Source organism: Balaenoptera ricei, chromosome 6 (assembly GCF_028023285.1).
Source record: "Balaenoptera ricei isolate mBalRic1 chromosome 6, mBalRic1.hap2, whole genome shotgun sequence".
Classification (NCBI taxonomy): domain Eukaryota; kingdom Metazoa; phylum Chordata; class Mammalia; order Artiodactyla; family Balaenopteridae; genus Balaenoptera; species Balaenoptera ricei.
Window position 1 is genome coordinate 12,582,955 of NC_082644.1, and position 26,788 is coordinate 12,609,742.

The 26,788-nt window shown below is 40.5% G+C and overlaps 1 protein-coding gene across 1 annotated transcript in view; it reads right to left on the bottom strand.

Annotated features, from left to right (window-relative positions):
• Nucleotides 1-13,000: 13,000 nt before the first annotated feature.
• BNIP3L (BCL2 interacting protein 3 like) overlaps nucleotides 13,001-26,788 on the bottom strand; it is a 28,707-nt gene continuing 14,919 nt past the window's right edge. Inside the window, exons 4-6 of the mRNA XM_059926856.1 lie at nucleotides 23,997-24,100; nucleotides 23,729-23,878; nucleotides 13,001-15,767 (exon numbers count right to left, since the gene is read on the bottom strand). Coding sequence (XP_059782839.1) covers nucleotides 15,719-15,767; nucleotides 23,729-23,878; nucleotides 23,997-24,100 — 303 coding nt within the window. The 3' untranslated portion in view covers nucleotides 13,001-15,718. The remainder of the gene's footprint in view (nucleotides 15,768-23,728; nucleotides 23,879-23,996; nucleotides 24,101-26,788) is intronic.

Sequence of the window (26,788 nt, forward strand, 5' to 3'; positions counted from 1 at the left end):
TGCAGTGGGAGCACAGAGTCTTAACCACTGGACCACCAGGGAAGTCCCTTGTATAAAGTGAATTTTATCTGTATTTCAAAATAGAGAAAACCATCCATTTCCAGCAATATCTATAATGTGAAGAACTCAGCTATGGGCTGGACTTGGCTGTTATCTAGCCCAGTTCCCTTTGGTTGTTTCCCTTTATTTATTCTAGATGGCCTTGTTATTGTTTGATACATGTCAGCCCCTGTTCTTTTACATGTATATTTCTTTTAATCCTCACTATGAAGAGACTGAGACCCAGAGAATTTACATGATCACTCAAGAAACCCAAGTCAATGGCAAAAAGATAAGAATTCCTCTCTCCACTGTCTGGGCTTTGGCTACCACATAACCCTGAATCCTTGCTTCTCAAATAATTCCAATTGTACTCTCAGTGCTAATTAGCAAAAATAGGCAGTTTATACCTATGCAGTCTCTCTCTCTCTCTCTCTCACACACACACACATACAAGTGACTGTTAACTATGTTGTCTATCTAACTTAACATAAATCATTTCCAGATAAAAATTGAAAATTTAAGTCATGATCACCTTACACCCATTTAGGACGGCTACTGTCAAACAACAACAACAATAAAAACACAGTTTTCACTTGGCAGTGAAAGCGCGGAGTCCTAACCACTGGACTGCCAGGGAATTCCCCGAGATGGGTGTTTTTCAAGTGGATCAGATTGGCCTTTTAATCACCAAAGCAAGTGTGAAGTTATGGAACCTGCCCAAGATGGTGAGGAATGTGTGGTCCAGTGGAGAAAGAAGAGGCAACAGTGAAAAGAGTCATTTTACTCCCAACACAGTCCCGGGAACCCCTGATGAGAAGGTCTGGAAGTGGGAGCCAGCTTGCAGGACGCATGTTAAGGAGGTCAGCATTGCATCAAGGTAGCAAGGTAGGACCTGCTAGGTCATGGTCAAGACTTCTAAATATTATCTAGAAGGAAATAAGAAGTCACTGCTGGGGGGAGGGGGGGCAGTGAGCAGAGCAATGGCTGGTTTGAGCCTTGGACTGAGGTGGTAGTGGTGGAAGTTAGATTTGGGATGTATTTTGAACGTAGAGGCTAAGATTTGCTGATAGGTTGAATATTGGAGTGTTACAGAGACACAGGCGGAGAGGGAGGAAGAGGTGACCTAAGCCACTGAATGGACCATGTTGCCATTTAATCAGATGGAGGGAAATGCTGGAGAAATGAGTGGTCTGTGTCTGTGTGTGGAGGGGAAATGTATTTTGGACACAATAAATTTGAGATGCCTGATGGCTGTCCAAGTGGAGGTGGGAAGCAGACAGATGTATGAACCTGGAGTCCAGGGGCCAGATCGCAGCTACAGACATAACTTGGGAGTCTTCCGTAACTAGATGCCATGAGATGCTGGGTGCTCATGTCCAGGGAGCACTCTGGGGTGCGCTGGAATCAGGAGGCAAGAGAGGAGGGGCGTCCAGCAAGGAAGCCTGAGGAGCAGCTCCCGGGATGTAGGAGGGAAAAACACAAGAAGGCAAGATCCTGGAAGCCGAGAGATGAAAGTGTGTGATCCGTGATCTGGAGGCTCCCGCAAGGCCGGAGGTCTTTGCTGGGCACGCAGCACAGGGGCCTCCGCGCCTGTGTAGTTTGCGGAGTCTCCTCCACTGTGACCTTGGCGGTGCCCCTGGGCTGCAGCTCAGCTCGGCTGTGAGGCTGGCTCCTCCTCCCTCGGCCTCAGCTTCCTACCAGCGGGGGTTTATGACGCAGTGCCTGCAGGAGCCGTCCTCTGCCCCGCAGACACCAGCTTTCCTTCCAGAGCTGGCTGACCTTGGCCCTGCACACACCCCCTGTGAGGGCTGCGACTCCCCATCTCCAGCTCCACTGCCTGCTTTTGAACTAGAGCCCAGAAGGCCCCGCAGTTTCCACCTCTGCATGGGTCTCTATATGTTATCCTGTTTTGAGAGTGGATATAGCTTTCCCTTCTTTAAAAAAAAAAAAAATTATCTATTTGATTTGCTTAGAACAGGTTGGAAAGAGCTCCTTATAACATCATTTAAGCCAATAAATATTGCTTGTAAAATGATTTTTAGAGGCATGTTTGCAACTCCGTTCAACACTTGCAGTTACCCCCGTATAACTTTTAAATCCATGTTAACTTTCTTTGCCTGTTCCCATCATTTTTGGAATAAGCAATCAAAACTACCATTGACTGAGGGTGTTTCCAGTTTTCCAATCAGGATTTGTTCTTAACATGAGGATAATATGAATAATATGAGGATGTGGGAATTTGGGGGATGGGTGATGGAACTGCTGGGTATCTTGGTTATGGTGGGAGTTATAAAACTCTATGCATTTGTCAAAACTCGAAGAACTGTATACTAAAAAGTTTTACTTTATGTAAATGAAGCCTTATTTTTTCAATGGAGAAAAACAAGTTATCCGGTAAGTACAGTTTTCTCTGAATTACAATTTTGACCCAGTTGTGAAATACAACATCTCTTTGAGTGCCCCCCAAATAATCCACTTAGTCTCTGGAACAAGCAGGGCAGACTTCACTGGAGATTTTGTTTGGGAAAAAGAGATTTACATTCCAAAGTCCCTCTCAGCTAGAGAATATCTGTGGCCTCTTTCCTTTTCCTCCATCCCCTAGGGATCTGACCTCTACACTCACCCCAAATTCCTCTGCCTGGATTATGAAGACCAGTTTAGTTTTCTAACTTGTGCTCTCAAACTTACATACCAGGTGTGACTGCAAGGTTGGATGTAGTTTCACACCTGCCTTTAAAAAATCGCTTTAGGGACTTCCCTGGCGGTCCAGTGGTTAGGGCTCCGCGCCCACGTGCTGCGAGGTGCGGCCTCCCCCCCCAAAATCGCTTTACAAGTAATATTTATTGGTTTAATGGTGTTGAAGGTAAGCGCATCACTGCGCTCAGGAAAAGTGCCCCACCCTCCAAGGCGGGGAATACGTTGGCCTTATGCGATAGGGGCTTGGAGGAGAGGGTCTCAGGGAGACCTTCTGAGGCAGCTTCCTCCTTCTCAGGGCCATTGATCTTAATGGAGCAAAAAGAGACTAGAGCAAAACCCTGCCCACCTGTATCTCTCCTTCACCTTCAACTTCTTTTTCTACTCCATCCTTCTCTTACCATTTAAATACGCTCAAACCTGTTCAGCTTAAAAAAAAAATCCTCCCTCAAGTCCCTATCCCGCAGTCATCACCCTGTCTCTTTCTTCTCCTCCGTGGCCACATGCTCCCGAAAGGGCTGTCCGCATTCCTCCGCCTCCGCCTCCACAAAGTCCTTTAGTCCAGCTCCCAGTGCCAGCCATCCTCCAGTGGGGCTGTGGATCCGATCAGTGTTTCCATGTTGATGAAACCAGCAAATGCTCTGCAGTCCCTCATGTAAACTGATCTTTTTTTTTTAATAAAGTGACATATGCTTTTTTTTTTTTAAAGGAATTCCTTTATTTTTATTATTTATTTATTTATTTATTTATGGCTGTGTTGGGTCTTCGTTTCTGTGCGAGGGCTTTCTCTAGTTGCGGCAAGTGGGGGCCACTCTTCATCGCGGTGCACGGGCCTCTCACTATCGCGGCCTCTCTCGTTGAGGAGCACAGGCTCCAGACGCGCAGGCTCAGTAGTTGTGGCTCACGGGCCTAGTTGCTCCGCGGCATGTGGGATCTTCCCGGACCAGGGCTCGAACCCGTGTCCCCTGCATTGGCAGGCGGATTCTCAACCACTGCGCCACCAGGGAAGCCCTGTAAACTGATCTTGAAACAGCGTGTGGCATCGCGGCTCTGTAAGTACGCTCCTCTCCCGGTTCCCACTCCTGGCTTTCCTCCTCCTGCCTGGCTCTTCCTTTTCAACCTCTTTTTTAGCTTCTCCTCTGTCCAAATCTTTCAGTGTTGCCATTTTCTGGGGCTCTTTCTAGACCTTCCTTCTTCCCTTTCACTCTATCCCTCTAGACCGTAGCACCTCCTCCACGGCTTCATCTACCATCCTTTTGCTGTTTAAGACCAAACTCGGTGTCCGCAGCCCAGCTCTTTCCTCTGAGTTCCAGACTCAGCTATCCAGTGACCTGGTGCACACGTCTGCTGGGTTATCTGACAAGCCCTCAATCTCATTCCGAACCACTAGACTTGCTGTCCCTAAGGAAATGGAACCATCACCTGGTAGCAACCTAAGAGTAACCCTTTTCATCTTTGGGTGACATAGCCCATCATTCATTCCATCCCACTGATTTCACTTCCTGGATATTCCTCAAATCCATTTTTCCCCCATCTCCACAACCACAGATTTTGTTTTAAGCCACTATAGGGACTTCCCTGGCGGTCCAGTGGTTAGGACTTCACGCTTCCAGTGAGGAGGGGCTGTGGGCAGGTTCGATCCCTAGTCAGGTAATTAAGATCCCACATGCTGTGTGGCATGGCCAAAAAAAAAAAAAAAAAGCCACTGTAATCTCTTCATCCCACATCCATTCATGTCTTTCTTAAGTTCATTCTCTAAGTTTAAAAGCGTGGTCTTTTAATTACACAAATCTATGCCTGTTGGTTTTCTGTTTAAAATCCTTCAATGACATCCCCGAACTCTTGGAATGACGTCCACAGTCAGTATCCTGGCCTCCCAGACTCTGCATACTCTGTTTGTTGTCTGCCTCTCCAGTTTCTCCCCAGTGCTCTAAATCACATCACTGCGACCTTCTTTCAGTTGTTCGCACGTTTTCTTTGACTTTCAGAGCTTGTGCTGCTCCCTGTGTCTAGAATGGCCTCCCTCACCCTTTTCTTCCCGCAGCTGCTTCTCAGTTTCCAGGGCGCGGTTTAAGGCCACCTCCTCTGCTCCTTCACATTTGTTTAAATCTCCATATGATAGGCTCTCAAAGTTTCCTTTTCTTCTTCTTAACACTTACGGCAATGACTTGTACAATTACAGTAAGTCCTCTACATACGAATCTTCAGGTTGCAAACTTTCAAAGATGTGAACGTGCATTCGCATGTCCAATCACGTAAGTTAGTTCATGTGTCTGGCATACGTTGTCATGTGCGTGCGTCCTCTACAAGTGGTTGTGCTTTCGTGTACTTTATTTTTGTGTGAAAAGTATTATATACCTATACAGTACAGTACTATATAGCCCATTGTGTTAGTTGGGTACCTGGGCTAACTTTGTTGGACTTACGAACAAATTGGACTTACGAATGTGCTCTCTGAGAGGAACTCATTCGTATGTAGGAGACTTACTGTATTTATTTATTTCCCTGCTAGACGGAAAGTTCCACGTCTGTTTCGTTGAGTCATACATGACATTTGCCTTTCCTTTTAGTGACTCGGCACCTCAACTTTCTGTGTTGGAAGAATCAACGATTTAGTGAATCCTGGTAGGAGGGGCAGGAAGGCGAAAGACCATCCCCAGCTCCACTCACTTTACCAGGTCTCCTGTACATAGGACATGAGCATCTCCCATCAGGCACATCGACAGAGGATTTAGAGTCAAGAACTGATCACACAAGAGGAAAGGGTTGGGAGAGTCACTTCTCTCCTTCAGGCAGAGATAATGGTGGTGGCTCCAAGGGCGAGCGCCTGGGACAGAAGAAGCTTTGGTGCTGGCAGCGGCAGGGGCTGCCGAGTGAGGTCCTGGGAGTAGGACTGAAAACTGTCTATGCTGGGACTTCCCTGGCGGTCCAGTGTTTAAGACTCCGCGCTTCCACTACGCGGGGCGCAGGTTGAATCCCTGGCTGGGGAACTAGGATCCCGCCTACCATGGGGGCGTGGCTGGAAAAAAAAAGAAAAAAATGTCTCTGCTGTACAACAGAAACTAATACAACATTGTAAATCAACTATACTCCAATAAAAATCTTAAAAAAATAAAATAAATGACCATCAGTTAAAAAGAAAAAAAGAAGAAAAATGTAGTGCCTGGGGTTCAGCAGTTTCATTAGTTCAGAGGAGTGGCTCTCCAGCCCTCTCAATGATTCTGTCACTTGTAATGAACTTTTTAATAGACACCATGTGCATCAGACTATACCAGCATCCACTAGTCAGAGGTGACTAATGAATGCAGCAGCTATTAATCTGGCGTCCCAGAACAGTCCCTGGCACGGAGCACGCACACCATGAATATTCTCTGGTTAAAAGAATGCATGAAACAAAAGGGTCATAGGTGCCTTTGTGGACTGAAGAGCCCTTATTCTTACAGAGAATGATTTTTAAAATTCACATTCACCTTACATTTAAATGGCAAAAATCACCAAGGTTAAACCAAAGCTTGGAAAACACTGCATTTGTTGATATTGGAAATTCCTTTAAGACTGTGCTCACTGCATTAATACCTGATTTTCCCACTAGAAAAAAAAAAAATCACATCCACCAAAGAATAAAAAGTTGACTCAGCAACCGGGGAGTGTGCATTACGGGAAGGACAGTTCACCTGGAGCTAAGGGTCACCAAGCTAGAGACTAAAACCCAAAGGGATTCAGAAGTTATTCTATGAGCAAAAACATAGGTGAGATCTGGGTCATTTATTGAACCTAGATTTTCTCTTCTGTAAAATCACAAGAGCAACAACATGAGCTGTTGTGAGGATTAAAGAATGTAAGAGCTCAAGATTCCATTTCTGGCCCATGCTAAGTGCTCCCCCAAAGTTTTCATATTTCCTTCCAACCTCCTATCCTTCCCTTGCCCCTTACTCCTCACCCCAAACAGTGATTTGTGTATGAAATCACATAGCTAACACGGCAATGTTTCAGAAGCCAGTGATACTGACAGTTTCTTTCTTTTTTCTTTCTTTCTTTTTTTTGGAGTATAGCTGCTTTACAATGTTGTGTTAGTTTCTGCTATACAACGAAGTGAATCGGCTATATGTGTACATATATCCCTTCCCTCTTGGACCTCCCTCCCATCTCCCCCATCCCACCCATCTTTCTTCACACTGTTCTCAGCCTGAATCACAACCCACCCAAAATATAGATTCTTTGGCAGGACCATTATAACATGGATAAAGGCACAGATGATATGAAAATTAACTTTCAGAAATGATTGAAATGGGTATGGGTTTCCTTTTTCAGATTTATTCATGAAGCAGAACTTGGTGATGCCCAAATGGATGGCTTGAAGCTTAAAATCTATCTTTGCACAAGGATTGTTAGTGCTGCCAAATATAACAAAATATGCCACTCACTCGGACAATACTGCCCAGGGTTTGATCTGATTCTGTTATTTCTTAGATCTACCATTAGAACAGTTGACAAGTATTTTCAAGAAAATTTAATTATTGCAGAAGTCTAATGTTTTGGTTAGAAGCTGTGATTTTCAGGATATAAATGGACACTTCAGAATTATTTCAGAAAAACTAAGAAACCCCAGATGCTTGATTTAAAAAGAGCCCTGGAGGGACTTCTCTGGTGGTCCAGTGGCTAAGAATCTGCCTTCCAGTGCGGGGGACACTGGTTTGATCCCTGGTCGGGGAACTAAGATCCCACATGCCGCAGGGCAGCTAAGCCCACGCGCCACAACTGGAGAGAAGCACACACGCCACAACGAAAGATCCCGCATGCCACAACTAAGACCCGATGCAAACAAAAATAAATAAATAAAATTTTAAAAATAAATAAATAAGAAATTAAAAAAATAAAAAGAGCCCTGGAAAGTGATTTTGCTTTAAATTGGCATCTCTACGTTGTGATTTATTAATGGTGTGATATGGGCGAATTATTTAAGACCTCTGAGCCCTGGTTCCTTCATCTATAAAATTACCTGTTACAGGACTCGATTAAGTAACAGCTACCACAAGGCTCAGCACAAAGAAGATCCTCACCAGATGCAGTTTTCCTCAACACGCAGTGGAGGTAACTTGTTGAAACACTGATTTTTAAAAGTCTTGCGAAATTTTGCCATCTGCAGCAACATGGATGGACTTGGAGGGCATTATGCTAAGTGAAATAAGTCAGACAGAGAGAGACAAATACTGTACGATATCACTTATATGTGGAATGTAAACAATACAACAAACTAGTGAATATAACAGAAAAGAGACTCACAGAGAGAGAGAACAAACTAGTGGGTACCAGTGGCAGGGGAGGGGCAATATAGGGGTAGGAGAGGAAGAGGTACAAATTATTATGTACAAAATAAGCTACAAGGATATATTGTACAACACGGGGAATATAGACAGTATTTTATAATAACTATAAATGGAGTACAACCTTTACAAAAAAAAGTCTCAGACTTGCCACACCATTTTCTGTAGGCTGAATTTTAGTCCGAACACCTCCAATGGCCAGCCATCTCATTTCAAGCCATCTACTGCAATCCCAAGCCATAAACAATGTTACAAGGTGAAAAGTAATCAGTCCCACGTTTAACATTATGCAAGCCAACCCTGTGGTAGCTCTAATCCCATTTTTAAAACCAGTGATGACACAGAGCTGCTTTTGCATGTGACAGTTCTAACACAGAACTCACAAGGCACACTAGCTAGGATACAAGAGAAGATTCTAGGTTTAACCAGATGTTTAAATAATCAGTTTGACCCATGTTGCTTCAGATTTCAAGTTTCCACAAGCTCTGTTCTTTCCCTTAAGTGTTTTTTAAACATTTTCCTCTTCTCTCTCCAAAATGAAGTTTTTCAAAAATCTGCTGCCATTCTATGCAACTTCCCTAGAGTTCAATCATTCCGAATTCTTAAGTTATCTCCAAATACCTGCTATTCCACTTCAGGTAAATTCAATAAAACTAGCCTGAAACTAGCTGTGTGTGTGTGTTGAAAGCAAAATTCAGTAATTTTCACTATGTTTAGCATGCATGCGGTGACAAGCACCGTCAGTTCTGGGACATGGTGGAAAACAAACCAGATACAGGACTTAACTTAGAGCGCCTCAAGGTCTATGAGGGCGGAAGGCATGGAAAAAGACCATCATATTTCAGGGTGAACTGTGCCACAATGGAGGTAAATGCCAACTGTTCCGGGAGGTTACAGGAGAGGCACTCAGTCCACTCGGGTGTGGAGCGTGTGTGACAGCCGTCAAAGAAGATTTCTCAGAGGAAATGAACGCTGAGCTGCCCTGAAAAATGAAAAGTGAGAGGGAGGGGTGGGGAAAGGGCTATCCTGGCAGAGGAAACCGTATTCACAAAGGCCAGGAGTTAGAAGAGCATGAAGATCTGTTCCGTCTGACCTGTGTTGGGGGAGGGAGTGGAGAACAGCCACGGGAGACGTGAGGCTGAGACGGGCAGAGCCTGATGAAGAAGGGCCTGGCAGCAACCTTAGAGAACTTTAACTTTGCCCTCAAGACAATGGGGAACCATTTAAGGGTGACACCACGGTCTGATCGGATTTGTATTTTAGAACAATTACTCTGGCTGCCATGGAGACCAGTCAGGAAGCTCTTGCAGTGGCCCAACAAAGGGGGTTGGGGGGCGGCCTGGATTAAGGTAGGGGAAGGTGGGGAGGAGTAGGTGGGGCTATTTTGAAGGTGGACTTGACAGGCCGTGGTGGCTGACTGGAGAAGTGGGGAAGGAAAATAATTGGCAAGTTTCCGGTTTGGGCAACTGAAGGGATACTTGTGTAATTCCCAGACAACATAAGAAGATGGGTACACAGCAGGAAAGATGGGCAAGATGAGTTTAGGACATAAGAAGTTTAAAATGCCCGTGGTAGCTGGATACATAGGCCTGAAGTCCAGTAGAGATCTGCCTTGGTTGTAGCTGTGGGAATCCTTCCTATGTACCTGTGGGTCAGTGAGTCTACATCTTGGCTATGCAGCAGAATCGCTTTTGGAGCTCTTTTTAAAAAAAATCTGTGGTTTCTTTCCTTATTCAATATATCCACAGTTTTTCCATATTCATGCTAGTAGTGAAAGTAGAGAACAGGACATTAAGTGGAAGTCAAATTCATCGAGGTTGAGGAAGTAAAGACGTTTTTGTTTGTTGAGCATTTCAAAAAATGCTACGAACCGCAGGGGGTGTATCTTTTACTAAGTGGTAAGCAAATGATTTCTGATGTGGTTTGTAACCCTTCTCCCCTCACCCCAAGTTTCCAGCCTCACTTCACTTAGGCAAACTTCAAATTTGCATTTCAAAGTCTAAGAATTGATCAGCAGCTTCACCATCCATTAGCTCTTATTCAAAACCCTTGGAAACAGCTCAAAAGCTCTTTCCAGTTATTTATAGGACTTGAATTTATTTATTTTTGGCTGTGTTGGATCTTCGTTGCTGTGTGCAGGCTTTCTCTAGTTGCGGTGAGCGGGGGCTACTCTTTGTTGTGGTGCGCGGGCTTCTCATTGCGGTGGCTTCTCTTGTCGTGGAGCACGGGTTCTAGGTGTGCGGGATTCAGTAGTTGTGGCTCGCGGGCTCTAGAGCACAGGCTCAGTAGTTGTGGTGCACAGGCTTAGTTGCTCCGCAGCATGTCGGATCTTCCTGGACCAGGGCTCGAACCCGTGTCCCCTGCATTGGCAGGCGGATTCTTAATCACTGCGCCACCAGGGAAGCCCTGTCCATTGACTTCTGACTGAGCGCTTTCTGTCTTAGCTGGAGAAATGAGGCCTTTGTCGGAAACTATTTTTCCCTTGATTTGAATTTATAAACTGGCTAATTTCATGACCTTTATATTTGTGTTTCTAAGTGAGAAATAATAATAAATGAAGTAGATGACATGGTAATCTTTACAAATTTTTCTCCCCACTCCAAAGATTTCATTAAATTTTATAATTAATCTAGAAAAGTGATTATGACTTTGAACTTCATACCCCTCGTAGAGCAGAGGTACAATAAATCATCCCAGGGCTAAAACATGTAAAAGTTTAAATGTCAGGCATGGGGCTTACAAACTGATTAAAGATTTAAATCATTTGTGATTTGGAATCCTCGCTCATCAGCACCCAGAATTTATAGCTTTTCCTCTGCATTCTGGTTTGTTATCTTGTCCATTTACCAAGAGACATAAAGGAGACGCTCAGAAAAACACGCTTTCTTGTTCCACTAACAAATATAAAGTAATACTTATAAGATGTTCATAATGCCTGTTCATCATTCAGCCATTCTCAATCCTGCTTTTTAGACTGAACTGTAATTTACTGACAGCAATTATAGGATTAAAAAGTCCCAAGAGATCATTTAGTTTAATCCAAGACAGCTGAAATTGCAAAAGCACTGACGAGGCTGAAAGGTGGCAGAGCCCGCCGGTCTGGGCTTCGAGGCTGCTCAACATCAAGGTACACTGGGGAAAGATGCCAAGAGCAATTAAAAGGCTCCAAGAGGCTCAGCTTTAGTTCTGGCTCCTTTTAGATCAGGAGATATTGATGGAAAACAGTTCCAACTTCCTTCACCCTCCACCACCATCCTCATCTTCAAAGACCTAGTGTTCATGGAGAAAACGGAGCCCATCAGATGTGGATTTCCTCAATTTACTGCTCCTTCACCCCCTCACAGATCTCTCTTCACCTCTTCTCACCTACCTCTTTTATTTCCTATTGTAAGTATTTGGGTTTTGTGAATTTTGAGTGATTCCAAAAGTCCCTCTCCCCCTTTCCAAGGTAAATCTCCCCTCTGAGTCCTTAATATATCCTGCCTACTCCCTCCAGGACTTTGTTATCGGCTCCCCCGCATCTTCAATATTTCCCTTTGCACTTCCTCCTTAGCCTACAAACTCATTCCTCCTCTCTCTATATCCCAACCTAAGCAAACAATCCTACCAACCGGTCTCCTCTGGGAAATCTTCCCCTTCACTTTCTTCATCTCCAAATTGACCAAGAAAAGTCAACACTTCTTAGTTGCTATTCATTCATTGACCCAATTCAGTTTAACCTGGGACCCCTCTTTTGCTCTGACAGAAACGCTCTTGCAAAGATCAGCAGTGATTCAACTGCCCAGTTCAAAAGCTACCCTTCAATTCACCCTCTTTAACCACTAAATGGAACAGGATTGGTTACCACCTCTTTTTGGGGAGGAGTGGTTCTCCTACCACACTATTTACATCACTCACCTTTTCCAGCTTCTCTTCTGCTCAGTCTTCAAATACTGCCCTTCCCCACTACTTTGCCGACTTCTCTCATCTGTCCTCATGGCCAAATCTTCAAATATAATACACATGCGTGTCTCAGTGTTTCCATTTCCACTCCAGACTTTTCTCCTGAGTTCTAGTTCTATTTAAGAAGTGTCTGCTGGTTATGTTCAAACCAGGTCAAATGTATTCAAAGTTGAAATCATCTTTCTCTCCCCCTACCACTCCATTCCTCCTCTGGTTCTCACTTTCTCGGTTAATGGCATCGTCACATTAATGTCACATGCCTTCTTCCTTTCTCAACCATCTCCTTACCATTGACTCGGCTTTGTCTCCCAAATCTACCCCGGCCCACCTTTCCCATCCCTAGGGTTACAGCTGAGGGCCAGCTCCTATTCCTTCCTCAGAGAACTCACGGGTCTCCTGGCCTCTGGTTCTCTTTGCTTCACTCTTTCATAACCATCTACAACTTAAGTCTTCAAGCATTTCCCTGCTTTAAATAAACCCCTCAAAAGTAACCCAATGACTATCCAAATAAGTTCAACCCCCGAGGGCATGTAAACTTCAGTTTGGTTCAACACTTCACTACATTTTCAGTGTCCTCTCTACCCACCGTTGTTTTCCAGCCACAGTGAGCTTCGTTATTTCCAGAATGTATTTTCACATGTGTCAGCTGCAGGCATGCTTGTAATTCCTTTTTGCATTTGTTGAACACTTACTCATCCTTCAATAGACCCCCTCCTCTGTGAGCCCTGATGCCCTCTGGCAGAACAAATGCTCTGATGGTTATGGCCCCATTGTACCTCATACACGATGAATAATTACATCGCGTGGTGGATGTCCCCCGAGTGTGGCAGCCTCAGGAGGGCAGGAATATCGTCCACGCCTATGTCATTGGCACACTGGCAGGTCCTCTAGGATTTGAGGAACTCAACTAAGGAAAACGTGTATGTAGACAGGTAAGGCCTCCTTTCCCCTGAACTCCCAGGCAACACACGGGACATAAAATAACGTACTGACAGAAAGAGTTTTGTGAGAGCTTTAATGGCACAAAATGTTTGTAGCTACAAGTTATACATGGATTGTAAACTGTATATAATGATACAAAGTGCTAACTAAATAGATGAAGAATGCATAATCACTTTGGCTCAGTTAATTCCGATAATTTCAACAACTGGTTCACTTGAAAATTCATCTAAGTCTTCAGTTTTCATTTTTTAGAATAGTAGATGTTTTTACTGCAATCAAAGTAACTTGCTGCACTTTTCCATGTGCAAGTTTGTGCAGTTCTGCTCTTGATTATATTTACAAATATCTTAAGCCAGTTTTCATCAAACGTAAGAAAAATGAAGACTGCCTTTTCGTCCTCAAATTGTAAACAGGTGTAAAGCTTTCTAAACATTAATCTTAAAAATGTCAACTGTTAACTGTCGAATTCTCCTTTCCAATCACACAATCTGTTTCCATTCAACACAAATCTGGGTAGGAACATAAACATTTATCTCAGATGTTAGGGTTATCAATAAATACTGCATGATTTCATCCTATGATTAAGTTCTACTGTCATCATGTATTCATGTTTTAAGGAATAGTCCAAAATTTCACAGCTATTTTAAGAAAAAGGGCAGGACTAAATTTATTTTCAATGTTGGAAAGAAACCACAAATATACCCAAATTCAGCCACACACCTGACAGGATTACTACTGAATTTCAAAAGAGAGTAATGTGTTGCCTGTAAAAAGCTGCTTTTCTTTAAGTATAATTTTACTTTTCCCTCCCATGATACCAACTGTAATACAAATTGTATATTAGAACAGTTTAGCTCTTCAGTTCTCCTAACTTTACCGGCTTTTCCAACTTTATTCAGGCTTTTCAAAGTCAGCAGGCCAGCAGACTGACTTTCTTCCCAAAGAAATATGAAGACTTGAAATAAATAGGTTACAGAAGGCAAGTCAAGTGTTGTCAGATTTGTGAATAAGATAGAAACAAGGAATAATAAAAAAATGTCCAAAATTATTTAGACACCAAAATCTAGAAAGAAAAACATAGTCAAAGAATTCAGAAGACTATTTGGATATATCATCTTTCTTAAAGACAGCCAGCTACATTATTGAAAAAAGAGAGTCAGAAATTAATTTTTTTGTTTAATATGTATGTTATTTTCCACTATAACACATCAACTTTACAAAACTTCATGTGAGAGAGAAAAGACTCAGAGAGTTTCTGCAAAGTAGCAAACCTGGTGGTCAGAGTGCTTTTATTCAAGTCAACCTGATACTCCTTATTTACTGAATAGATTGCTAGCCTTCAAATTAACAATGGTTCTCTAAATATTCAATGCTTATACCATAAACAGTAATTATTTATATATAAAACATATAATAGTATCCTTCAGAATCATGCTGTGTGTTCAGAAAGCCAATAAACCTACTTGAAATGACTGGTAAATCTGTTGCTTTCTAACAATTTGGTCCTAAAGCTTCACATTTGAGAAATGAACCAAAAAGTATATCATAAGAGGAAGTTGTTGAGTGTTGTGGAACTTCAGAAGTTGAACATAACTGAAAAGATGGCTACAGGAGAAGGAAATGGCTAGCGCCTGCACAATCACAGAAATCGCCTTGGGCAGGTTGTACAGTAAACATGAGAAAGGGAGAGAGCAGAAGAAAACCAATGGCATCTCTTCAGAACTCTGTCAACTGTTCCCACAACCCAAGTCTGGTTTTCAAAGTTGCCCGAGTGCTTGAAATAACTCTGAAACAATTATCTTCAGAGTTTAAAGGCTTCAGAGTGTAAGTGATGCTTCCTAAAACAAGAAGCCTGTATTTATACCACAAATTGGAACTCATTCCAAAGCCTCTTAGGAAAAAATAAAAAAAGAAAGAAAAAAATTCAAAGTCATGAAAAATTCACATGCAGCTAATAAACATAAAAATACCAAACACACACACAGAGGTCCCCAAAGCAATTTCATAGATTTCTAGGCCTGAGACATTCCTTACCAGAAATAAAGATTCTACACCATAGAAAAGACACCATTATAACATACTAGTATTAAAATCTGCTGATGTATTCTAGTTCTTCTATTTTATACCTATCATTTATATAGCTTGCCTCCTACAAATAAAAAGGCGCCATTAAGAGGCTTAGACAAAAAGTGGCTCCAAAGCTGGTTTAAAATAATTTTTTATTGCCCAGGATATTTTTTTTTCTTGTGTCCCATTTTGTTTGTTTTTGTTTTCTTTTTTAATAACTATAAATTCAAGCTTAGGGAAGCTTGCCTTTGTCTTGAAAAAAAAAAAAAACATCAAAGCTTTTATATCATTTGCTAACCTGGTCTTGCTTTAAGAGAAAGATGGGAGTTATCTTGCAAGAGTAAAATTTATACCATGAATGATGCAGGTCTAAGTCTGGTGGTACTAAAAGGAGACAACAGCATTGTTGACAAAATTATAATCTGCTGGTGGCATTTGCAGAAAAGAAGCCCTTGCAAATTTCTAAACAACAGTAAACTCTGTTAGGAAATTCTAAAGTGTTTTACAGGCCAAAAAGGGAATGAGGTTAGTAAAATGCCTCAACAGAGTTTGAATAAAATACTGGATTTGAGAGTTACTGGAACTTGGATATGTAAAAATAGGGTATAGGTTGGGTCATGCTTACAATGGTCTCAAGTTCAAATAAACTACTGTGACAATACACCACTTCACAAGTCACACGCTTTCCCAGGGGCTCTTCTCTTCCCTCAGTAGGTGCTGGCAGAAGGCGTGCTGAGTCGTTTTCCAATGTAGATGCTGAAAGGAAGCACAGTATTCCATGTTGCATCTGTTTCAACAGTTCTCTACCAACTTGTCCACAGGCTGAACTGTACGTACAAATGAAAATTTTCAGCCATTGTATAAGGCTCTAAAGGTCCATGCGTACAGTTCCCTAACACCCTGAAATCATCACTGACTTACTTAAAGCTAGTCATCAGCCAGCTAAACTGGTTTTATATGTTTACTCACTGGGCAGGACTGGACATCACTGGGCCAGTGATTAGACAAAGCCAAGCCAGAGAGAACAGATCCCTCCAAAGAGTAAAGCAGAGCCAACCTCCTTTGAGACGGTCCGCTGTGGTAGACAAAAAATTCTACTGATATTTCAGATACAAAATACAGTAATATACCAAATTACAAAGCTGCCAGTGCTTTAAAATGCCCTTACTAACAGTTTAACTCTTAAGGATTACCTTCCCATGCCAAGCAAGTGTTTGACCCTTATATAACAGAAGCAGAAGGGAAGTTAAGGAAAAGATGGAACCAGCCCCACATCCCAACGTAATAAAACCAACTTTACTTTTTAGAATCCTTTTTTTTTTCTACATTCATCTATAACAACAGTTACACTTACACCAGCAATAGAAACAGTCTGAAAATTCATAAAAGGAAGAGATCCTCCAAGGTACAAAAGCTGACCAACCTCTTGAGGGCAAATGAACTACTGTGCAGTCAGTGCTGCAGGAGAATGTGAACTCCTACCCCATACAGCATTCTCACATACTCCCTGTTTTGCTGTGTGCCATCACTGTCCTCACCCTCACAAAAGCAGATCAGGCACCCAGAAAGACAGGAGGTGTGTGTGGGAAAGTCACATATGTTTCCAAGTTCATTACTGTGAACATCTCTCCCATATGCTGAGCTCCTTAAAGGGAAGGTAAGAGATGCTGTACTTCTTCTGCACATTATATACAGAAAAGGACCCACTGGGCATGCTCAAAGAGAATAGCAGATATGTCTTAAAAATATTTAACCACAAGTGTTTAACTCCTAAAATATTTCAAAACTATATTTCCTCAATTGTTCAAATCAAGAAAAAAAGAAGAATTTAAAAGACACCCTTGGAGAAGTCAAGATGTCGGTGTGGGAAGACACGGAGTTGGAGTCTCCCCACAACTAGGGTGCCTGCCGGCTGCTGGTGGGGGACTCTGATGCCCAAGGAGACGGGAGAACCCCAAAGTGAACCAGTGGCTTGCGGGATCTTGGTTCACGAGCCTGGGGTCAGGCCGAAGCTCCTGGCGTGGGAGATCCGAGTCCAAACCACTGGACTAACAGAGAACCTCAGATCCCAGGGAATATTCATCAGAGTGAGGTCTCATGGAGTTCCTCATCTCAGCACCAAGAACCAGCTCTACCCAACAGCCTACAAACTCCAGTGTTGGAAGCCTCAGGCCAAACAACCAGTAAGACAGGAACACAATCCTACTCATTAAAAAAAAAAAAAAAGAGACAGCAAAAAAATATGTCACAGATGAAGGAGCAAGGTAAAAACCTACAAGACCAAATAAAGGAAGAGGAAATAGGCAATCTACCTGAAAAAGAATTCTGAGTAATGATAGTAAAGATCATCCAGAATCTCAGAAATAGAATGGAGGCAGGGATTGAGAAAATTCAAGAAATGTTTAACAAAGATCTAGGAGAACTAAAGAACAAACAAAAAGAGATGAACAACACAATAACTGAAAAGAAAAATACACTAGAAGGAGTCAATAACAGAATAACTGAGGCAGAAGAACGAATAAGTGAGCTAGAAGGCAAAATGGTAGAAATAACTGCCGAGGAGCAGAATAAAGAAAAAAGAATGAAAAGAACTGAAAACAATCTCAGAGACCTCTGGGACAACCCTAAACACACCAACATTTGAATTATAGGGGTCCCAGAAGAAGAAAAGAAAAAGAGAGGGTCTGCGAAAATATTTGGAGAGATTATAGTTGAAAACTTCCCTAACATGGGAAAGGAAATAGTCACCCAAGTCAAGGAAGCACAGAGAGTCCCATACAGGATAAACCCTAGGAAAAACACACCAAGACACATATTAATCAAATTAACAAAAATTAAATCCAAAGAAAAAATATTAAAAGCAGCAAGGGAGAAACAAAAAATAACATACAAAGGAATCCCCATAATGTTATCAGCTTATTTTTCAGCGGAAATTCTGCAAGCAAGAAAGAAGGTAGTGGCAGGATATACTTAAAGTGATGAAAGAGAAAAACCTACAACCAAGATTACTCTACCCAGCAAGGATCTCATTCAGATTCGATGGAGAAGTCAAAAGCTTTTCAGATAAGCAAAAACTAAGAGAATTCAGCACCACCAAACCAGCTTTACAACAAATGCTAAAGAAACTTCTCTAAGTGGGAAACACAAAAAAAGAAAAAGACCCACAAAAACAAACCCAAAGCAATTAAGAAAATGGTAATAGGAACATACATATCGATAATAACCTTGAATGTAAATGGATTAAATGGCCCAACCAAAAGACACAGACTGGCTGAATGGATACAAAAACAAGATGCATATATATGCTGTCTACAAGAGACCCACTTCAGACCTAGGGACACATACAGACTGAAAGTGAAGGGATCGAAAAAGATATTCCATGCAAATGGAAATCAAAAGAAAGCTGGGGTAGCCATACTCGTATCAGATAAAATAAGACTTTAAAATAAAAACTGTTACAAGAGATAAGGAGGGACACTACATAATGATCAAAGGATCAATCCAAGAAGAAGATATAACAATTATAAATGTTTATGCACCCAACATAGGAGCACCTCGATACATAAGGCAAATGCTAACAACCATGAAAGGAGAAATCGACAGTAACACAATAATAGTAGGGGACTTTAACACCCCACTTGTACCAGTGGACAGATCATCCAAGCAGAAAATAAATACGGAAACACAAGCTTTAAATGACACAATAGACCAGACAGATCTAATTGATATTTATAGAACATTCCACCCCAAAGTGGCAGAATACACTTTCTTCTCAAGTGCACGTGAAACATTCTCCAGGATAGATCACATCTTGGGTCACTAATCAAACCTCAGAAAATTTAAGAAAACGGAAATCACATCAAGCATCTTTTCTGACCACAATGCTATGAGACTGGAAATCAATTACAGGAAAAAAACTGTAAAAAATACAAATACATGGAGGCTAAACAGTGTGCTAGTAAATAACCAAGAGATAACTGAAGAAATCAAAGAGGAAATAAAAAAATACATAGAAACAAATGACAATGAAAACACAACGACCCAAAACCTATGGGAAGCAGCAAAAGCAGTTCTAAGAGGGAAGTTTATAGCAATACAATCTCACCTCAAGAAACAAGAAAAATCTCAAATAAACAACCTAACACTATACAACAACTAGAGAAAGAAGAACAAAGAAAACCTGAAGTCTGTAGAAGGAAAGAAATCATAAAGATCAAAGCAGAAATAAATGAAATAGAAATGAAGAAAACAATAGCAAAGATCAATAAAACTAAAAGCTGGTTCTTTGAGAAGATGAACAAAATTGATAAACCCTTAGCCAGACTCATCAAGAAAAAAAGGGAGAGGACGCAAATCAATAAAATTAGAAATGAAAAAGGAGAAATCACAACTGACACTGCAAAAATACAAAGGATTATAAGAGACTACTACAAACAACTCTATGCCAATAAAATGGACAACCATAAAGAAATGGACAAATTCTTGGAAAGGTACAATTTTCCAAGACTGAACCAGGAAGAATTAGAAAATATAAACAGACCTATCACAAGTCATGAAATTGAAACCATAATTAAAAATCTTCCAACAAACAAAAGTCCAGGACCAGATGGCTTCACAGGCGAATTCTATCAAACATTTAGAGAAGAGCTAACACCGATCCTTCTCAAACTCTTCCAAAAAATTGCAGAGGGAGCAACACTCCTAAATTCATTCTACGAAGCCACCATCACCCTGATACCAAAACCATAAAAAGATATCATAAAAAAAGAAAATTATAGACCAATATCACTGATGAACACAGATGCAAAAATCCTGAACAAAATACTAGCAAACAGAATCCAACAGCACATTAAAAGGATCATACACCATGATCAAGTGGGATTTACCCCAGGAATGCAAGGATTCTTCAGTATATGCAAATCAATCAATGTGATGTATCACATTAACAAATTAAGGAATAAAAACCATATGATCTGGGCTTCCCTGGTGGCACAGTTGTTGAGAGTCTGCCTGCCAATGCAGGGGACACGGGTTTGAGCCCTGGTCTGGGAAGATCCCACATGCCGCAGAGCAACTAGGCCCGTGAGCCACAATTGCTGAGCCTGCGCGTCTGGAGCCTGTGCTCCGCAACAAGAGGCTGTGGTAATGAGAGGCCCGCGCACTGCGATGAAGAGTGGCCCCCGCTTGCCGCAACTAGAGAAAGCCCTTGCACAGAAACGAAGACCCAACACAGCCAAAAATAAATAAATAAATAAAAATTAAAAAAAAAAAAAAGATTCTTTCTCTCTCAAGATTCTATGAATATGCAAATATAATTTAAGTCCACTGCTTTATATTTAAAAAAAAACAAAAAACCATATGATCATCTCAATAGATGCAGAAAAAGCTTTTGACAAAATTCAACACCCATTTATGATAAAAACTCTCCAGAAAACGGGCATAGAGGGAACCTACCTCAACATAATAAAGGCCATATATGACAAACCCACAGCAATCATCATACTCAGTAGTGAAAAACTGAAAGCATTTCCACTAAGATCAGGAACAAGAGAAGGATATCCCTCTCGCCACTCTTATTCAACATAGTTTTGGAAGTCCTAGCCACAGCAATCAAAGAAGAAAAAGAAATAAAAGGAATAAAAATTGGAAAAGAAAAAGTAAAACTGTCACTGTTTGCTGATGACATGATACTATACATAGAAGATCCTAAAGATGCCACCAGAAAACTACTAGAACTAATCAATGAATTTGGTAAGGTTGCAGAATACAAAATTAATGCACAGAAGTCTCTGGCTTTCCTATACACCAACAACAAAAAATCAGAAAGAGAAATTAAGGAAACACTCCCATTTACCACTGCAACAAAAAGAATAAAATACCTAGGAATAAACCTGCCTAAGGAGGTGAAAGACTTGTACTCAGAAAACTATAAAACACTGATGAAAGAAATCAAAGATGACATAAACAGACGGAGAAATATACCATGTTTTGGATTGGAAGAATCAATATTGTGAAAATGACTATACTACCCAAAGCAATCTACAGATTCAATGCAATCCCTATCAAACTACCAATGGCATTCTTCACAGAATTAGAACAAAAAAATCTTACAATTCGTATGGAAACACAGAAGACCCCAAATAGCCAAAGCAATCTTGAGAAAGAAAAATGGAGTTGGAGGAACGAGGCTCCCCAACTTCAAACTATACCACAAAGCTACAGTAATTAAGACAGTATGGTACTGGCACAAAAACAGAAATATAGATCAATGGTACAGGATAAAATGCCCAGAGATAAACCCACGCACGTATGGGCACCTAATTTACAACAAAAGGGGCAAGAACATACAATGGAGAAAAGACAGCCTCTTCAGTGCTGGGAAAACTGGACAGCTATATGCAAAAGAATGAAATTAGAACACTACCTAACACCATACACAAAAATAAACTCCAAATGGATTAAAGACCTAAATGTAAGACCAGACACTATATAAAACTCTTAGATGAAAACATAGGAAAAACACTCTTTGACATAAACCACAGCAAGATTTTTTTTGACCCACCTCCTAGAGTAATGGAAATAAAAACAAAAATAAACAAATGGGACTTACTTAAACTTAAAAGCTTTTGCACAGCAAAGGAAACCATAAACAAGACAAAAAGACAACCCTCAAAATGGGAAAAAATATTTGCAAATGAAACAACAGACAAAGGATTAATCTCCAAAATATACAAACAGCTCATGGAGCTCAATATCAAAAAAACAAACAATCCAGTTAAAAAATGGGTGGAAGACCTAAATAGACATTTCACCAAGGAAGACATACAGATCGCCAAGAGGCACATGAAAAGATGCTCAACATCACTAATTATTAGAGAAATGCAAATCAAAACTACAATGAGGTATCACCTCACGCCAGTCAGAATGGCCATCATCAAAAAATTTACAAACAATAAATGCTGGAAAAGGTGTGGTGAAAAGGGAACCCTCCTGCACTGTTGGTGGGAATGTAAATTGATACAACCACTATGGAGAACAGTATGGATGTTCCTTAAAAAACTAAAAATAGAACTACCATATGACCCAGCAATCCCACTACTGGGCATACACCCTGAGAAAACCATAATTCATAAAGAGACATGTACCACAATGTTCATTGCAGCACTATTTATAATAGCCAGGATATGGAACCAACCTAAATGTCCATCAACAGATGAATGGATAAAGAAGATGTAGCACATATATACAATGGAATATTACTCAGCCATAAAAAGAAACGAAATTGAGTTATTTGTAATGAGGTGGATGGACCTGCGAGTCTGTCATACAGAGTGAAGTACATCAGAAAGAGAAAAACAAATACCGTACGCTAACACATATATATCGAATCTAAAAAAAAAAGAAAATGGTACTGATGAACCTAGTTACAGGGCAGGAATAAGGAGGTAGACATAGAAAATGGAATTGAGGACATGGGGTGGGAGGGCGAAGCTGGGGCAAAGTGAGAGTAGTGTTGACATATATACACTGCCGAATGTAAAATAGCTGGCTGGTGGGAAGCAGCAGCACAGTACAGGGAGACGGGATCGGTGCTTTGTGACCACCTAGAGGTGTGGGATAGGGACGATGGGAGGGAGGCTCAAGAGGGAGGGGATATGGGGATATATGTATGCATATGGCTGATGCGCTTTCTTGTGCAACAGAAACTAACACAGTATTGTGAAGCAATTATACTCCAATAAAGATCTATTTAAAAAAACAAAAGACATCCCTGAAAAATCAACGAATTGCAGGTAAATGTGGGGTCAATTTTAGAAGGAAAGAAAAATGCTGTCAATACAAAGAGAAAACAGTAGTGACCCCAGCCAGCTTTCCAGTTGCACTCAAGGACTACTTGATAAAATGGTGTATTTTCCCATTTGGGAAAAAGAAATGCTCACATCAATGCCAACTTTATACACTAAAGATTAATTTACTTTAAAACTCAGCTTATCTTGAGTAATTTATAAACAACAACAACAAAACCCAAAAAGAAAAATCAAATATAGAAGAGCTCTCACTTTAAAATGAACATTTAGGGTAGTAAGTCATATGAACAACTTATTTTCAAATAAGAAAAAACTCTACTCCTAAAAATGCTTATTGGATAGGTATCCCCCGCTTTTCGAAAGTTTGCTTTTCATTACTTCGCTATGTAGGTTAGACCTATGTTAGTACCTGTTTTCGATAACTGAAAGAAATTCGAAGAGGATTTTCACTTGTATAAAAAAAGGCGCAAAGTGAACAGTGTTCAGCGCTGGTTTTGCAGCGAGCTGTTACAGAGGAAGCGCGCTCCGAGCAGTGAGAGCGCCTCCCTCCCAGGAACCACACTCAGCATCCAGCTGCCGTAGCTTTGAACTGCATCTGTGAGCATCTGTGCTTTATCGCGATGTATGTTGTGCATCAGTTGGCAAGATGTGTCCTAAGGTAATTGCTTCTTCGCTTTACACCATTTCAGCTTACGGAAGGTTTCATAGACATGCTCTACTTTCAGAGAGTGGGTGAACCCTATATACCAATAATGAATCGACTTCAATAATTCTTTTAAGTTCACCCCACTTGCGCTGAAACATTAAAAGGACAACAACACAAACTGCTTTCATGTATATCTTACAGCTGGAAATAAAATCTGTGAATAAAATGAATGGAAGAAACTTCAGGCACTGACCAGTACTTACCCTAGCCCCAAAGCCAAAACATGGGAAAGGAAGAGAGATGGAATGAACACCTTAAGAAATTCTGCAGAGAAAATCCCCCCTTTCTTCATGGCTCCACTTTTTCTCATGCTTAAGGAAACGGAACGTTTAGGGTGCCTGAAGTGGAACTCCCTGGGGGAAGAAATGCAGAGGCAGGTGTCAGAAATGCATTTGCTGAAAATACCTCGGCAATTAGCAGGTCCACACTACATGCACTGTGTCCACTGAAAAGAACCATGTACTGACTTACTTAGGTGGAATGTTCTCAGGTCTACTGGACCAGTCGGACACCCAGTCTACACTTTTCTTCAAAGCATCCACTTCTTTCTCTCCTTCTGCAACTTCTTCTTCTGACTGTAAAGGAGAATTCACAGTTTAAAAAAGGAGAAAAGGAAGACTGATCCTTCCTACTACAGAAGACAAATCTAGACAGAAAATATACAAAAATCGTAAGCCTGTGCATCAATAATTTTTATGTAAGAAAGATGTCATTTTTCCAAAAAGGCTGACAGAATGATCTAAGATCAGAGTATTTAATATCTTAAAAAAAACCTGAGTGAGTTTCACTGTTATGTCTAAACATAGAATATGAACCTGAGATTTGAATTATTCCTCAATTAAAAAAAAAGAATATGAATCTGAAAAAAGTATATTTGGGGATATAGTATAACTAAAGTGTGGAAAACATTGATAATCGTTGAATCTGGGTGATACGTGTATGAAGGGCCATTGTAATATCCTCTTTACTTTTGTATGCATTCAAAATTTTTCATAATTAAAAACAAAGGGGAACATCAAAAAGTATATGCTAACAAATATAAAGTAATGAGAAAATAAATAACTGGGAGTTGGGCTGAGGAAGTAAACAATTTATAATAACTTAAAAAAACTAGTATTTATTAAGCATTTATCAAGAGACAAGCATTAGTCTAAGCACTTTACATGCATTAACCTTTACCTTACAACAATCCTGTAAAAAAAGGAACTATTACTATTCCATTCCACAGATGAGGAATCCGAGACATAAATTAAGTGCCCAAGTTTCTATAAGCGGTAAGTAGCAGGGCCAGTATTCAAACCCAGGCAAATGGTCTCTATAGCCCCCACTCTTAGGCATTAGGTTTTACTCCCTAGAAGGAGATTTTTAGACAAATTGCTATCCAAACATTTTCCAAGGTTTATTCAAAACTACTTAAGCCAAAAGTTTTAAGAGTAATTTATTTAATACAGAGTAAGAACTGGACATCTTTTACAACAAATAAATTTAAAAAGTCCTTTTCCTTGCTAATGATAATAACTTAAAGTTTCAGGCTAAGAACAATCAAAATTTCCAATAGCTTCTCTTTCCACAGACCCCACAGGGATGAGAAATTCCTAAAAAATGACACAGCATTATTTATTCAGTTTTAAGGAATATAATGCTATGACCTCAAACCAAAGGGTCTCAAAGCTAAGATTTTGATTTGTTATTTTGTTTGGATAGAATTGAAACTTTCATTCTTTTTTGTAGGTAGTTATGAAAATTCTCTATGAAACAGCTGCTCCAGGAAGGTAGCTTCAGAGAATCTCCAGATATAGATGGTCCCTTTTGCTATCAAACAGAAAGTAAAATCCCTGTGGATTTTTGCTACTCAGGTACTATCATTCTTACTTAGTTCTGCTGGACTTGACAAATACCACTGAATGACAATGTAGCCTTTAGGATTAAGCTTGTTCCACTGCGTATTGAGATTACTCAGAATCATGAGTTGGCTCTCTGGAGTAAATCTGAAAACACCCTAAGTCAAAAATGATAAATTGTTACAATTTCCTTATAGATCAGCTTGTACCACACAATACCTCATTCAACACACTGCAGGTCACTTCTGTTCAGTTTCCAACATTGGTCTTAAATATCGCTTCTAAAACAGCTCAAAGATTTAGGTTTAAATGTGTGAACAAGCTAGTATTTCACACTTTCCAAAAGAATGAAAATATAATAAGATTTTATTCTAATTTTTAAAGATGATGATCTTTGGGCTATTATTAAAAGAAAAAAAAAAAAAAAACAACTTCCCAGATCAGTTTAGAATGTTTACCTTAAGAATAAGGACTGTAAGCTCTCCTCATTCACTACTGCCCTGTGCTTCCTTTTATTAATCTTAAATTTGCCAGCTTTAGGCTTTAAATTGCCTTCTGATTCTTGGAATTTCAGAATATGGTAAAAATGCACTTAGTCTAATGAAGTAATATTCATGCCTTTATCCAAATCAATAACCCTCGCTCCACACCTACATCTATTCAGATAGAAGGTTCTGATCATTTCAGCCTATTATCATGGGCAGTCCCTTACCTTCTAATCACTTACATTTTCCTTCTCTGGCCCACCTCAAGCTCTCTTAGGTCTCTAAATGTGGATATTAAACTACATAGCACAGAACGGATAAACCACAGTTTTACAGGAGGGAAAAGGAAGACATTTTCAGTTTGTATCATCTTTCAATGACACCCGACCCTGTGCTGGCCTATTTGGTCCCAGAAACACACTGAAAAACGCCTCTGAGAGACAATCTACCGTCTATTTTCTGCTACAAAACTGACTCTTGAGGACCATCATCCTAAAAGTCCAGTTTGAACAACTTTTTCCTAAATGCATTACACCTTAGGCTTCCTTGTACCATGACTCACCAGACATGTTTTAGTTCATTCTCACGACCTTGTGAGCTCTTCTGAAATCAATCCCATTCATCGACTTATTTTAGTAGAACAGGGGCCACAGGCCCAGACAGCCCTGGTTTCAGTCCTGACTCTATCACTTACTTGCTTTTGATCTTAGATAAGTAACTTAATTAAGACAAAGCTTCATTTTTTCCAATTCATTCATGGGCATTATGTCACCTCTTTCACTGGATTGAGAACATTAAAGTGGGAAAAAATTAAAAAAAAAAAAAAATTAGCACCTGGAATATATCTAGTAAATATTAGCTCCTTTCCTTCCTCCTCCTAAAAAAGCTAAAAATGTCATATATTCCTCATATAAACAATCTAAAAAATTCAATAAGA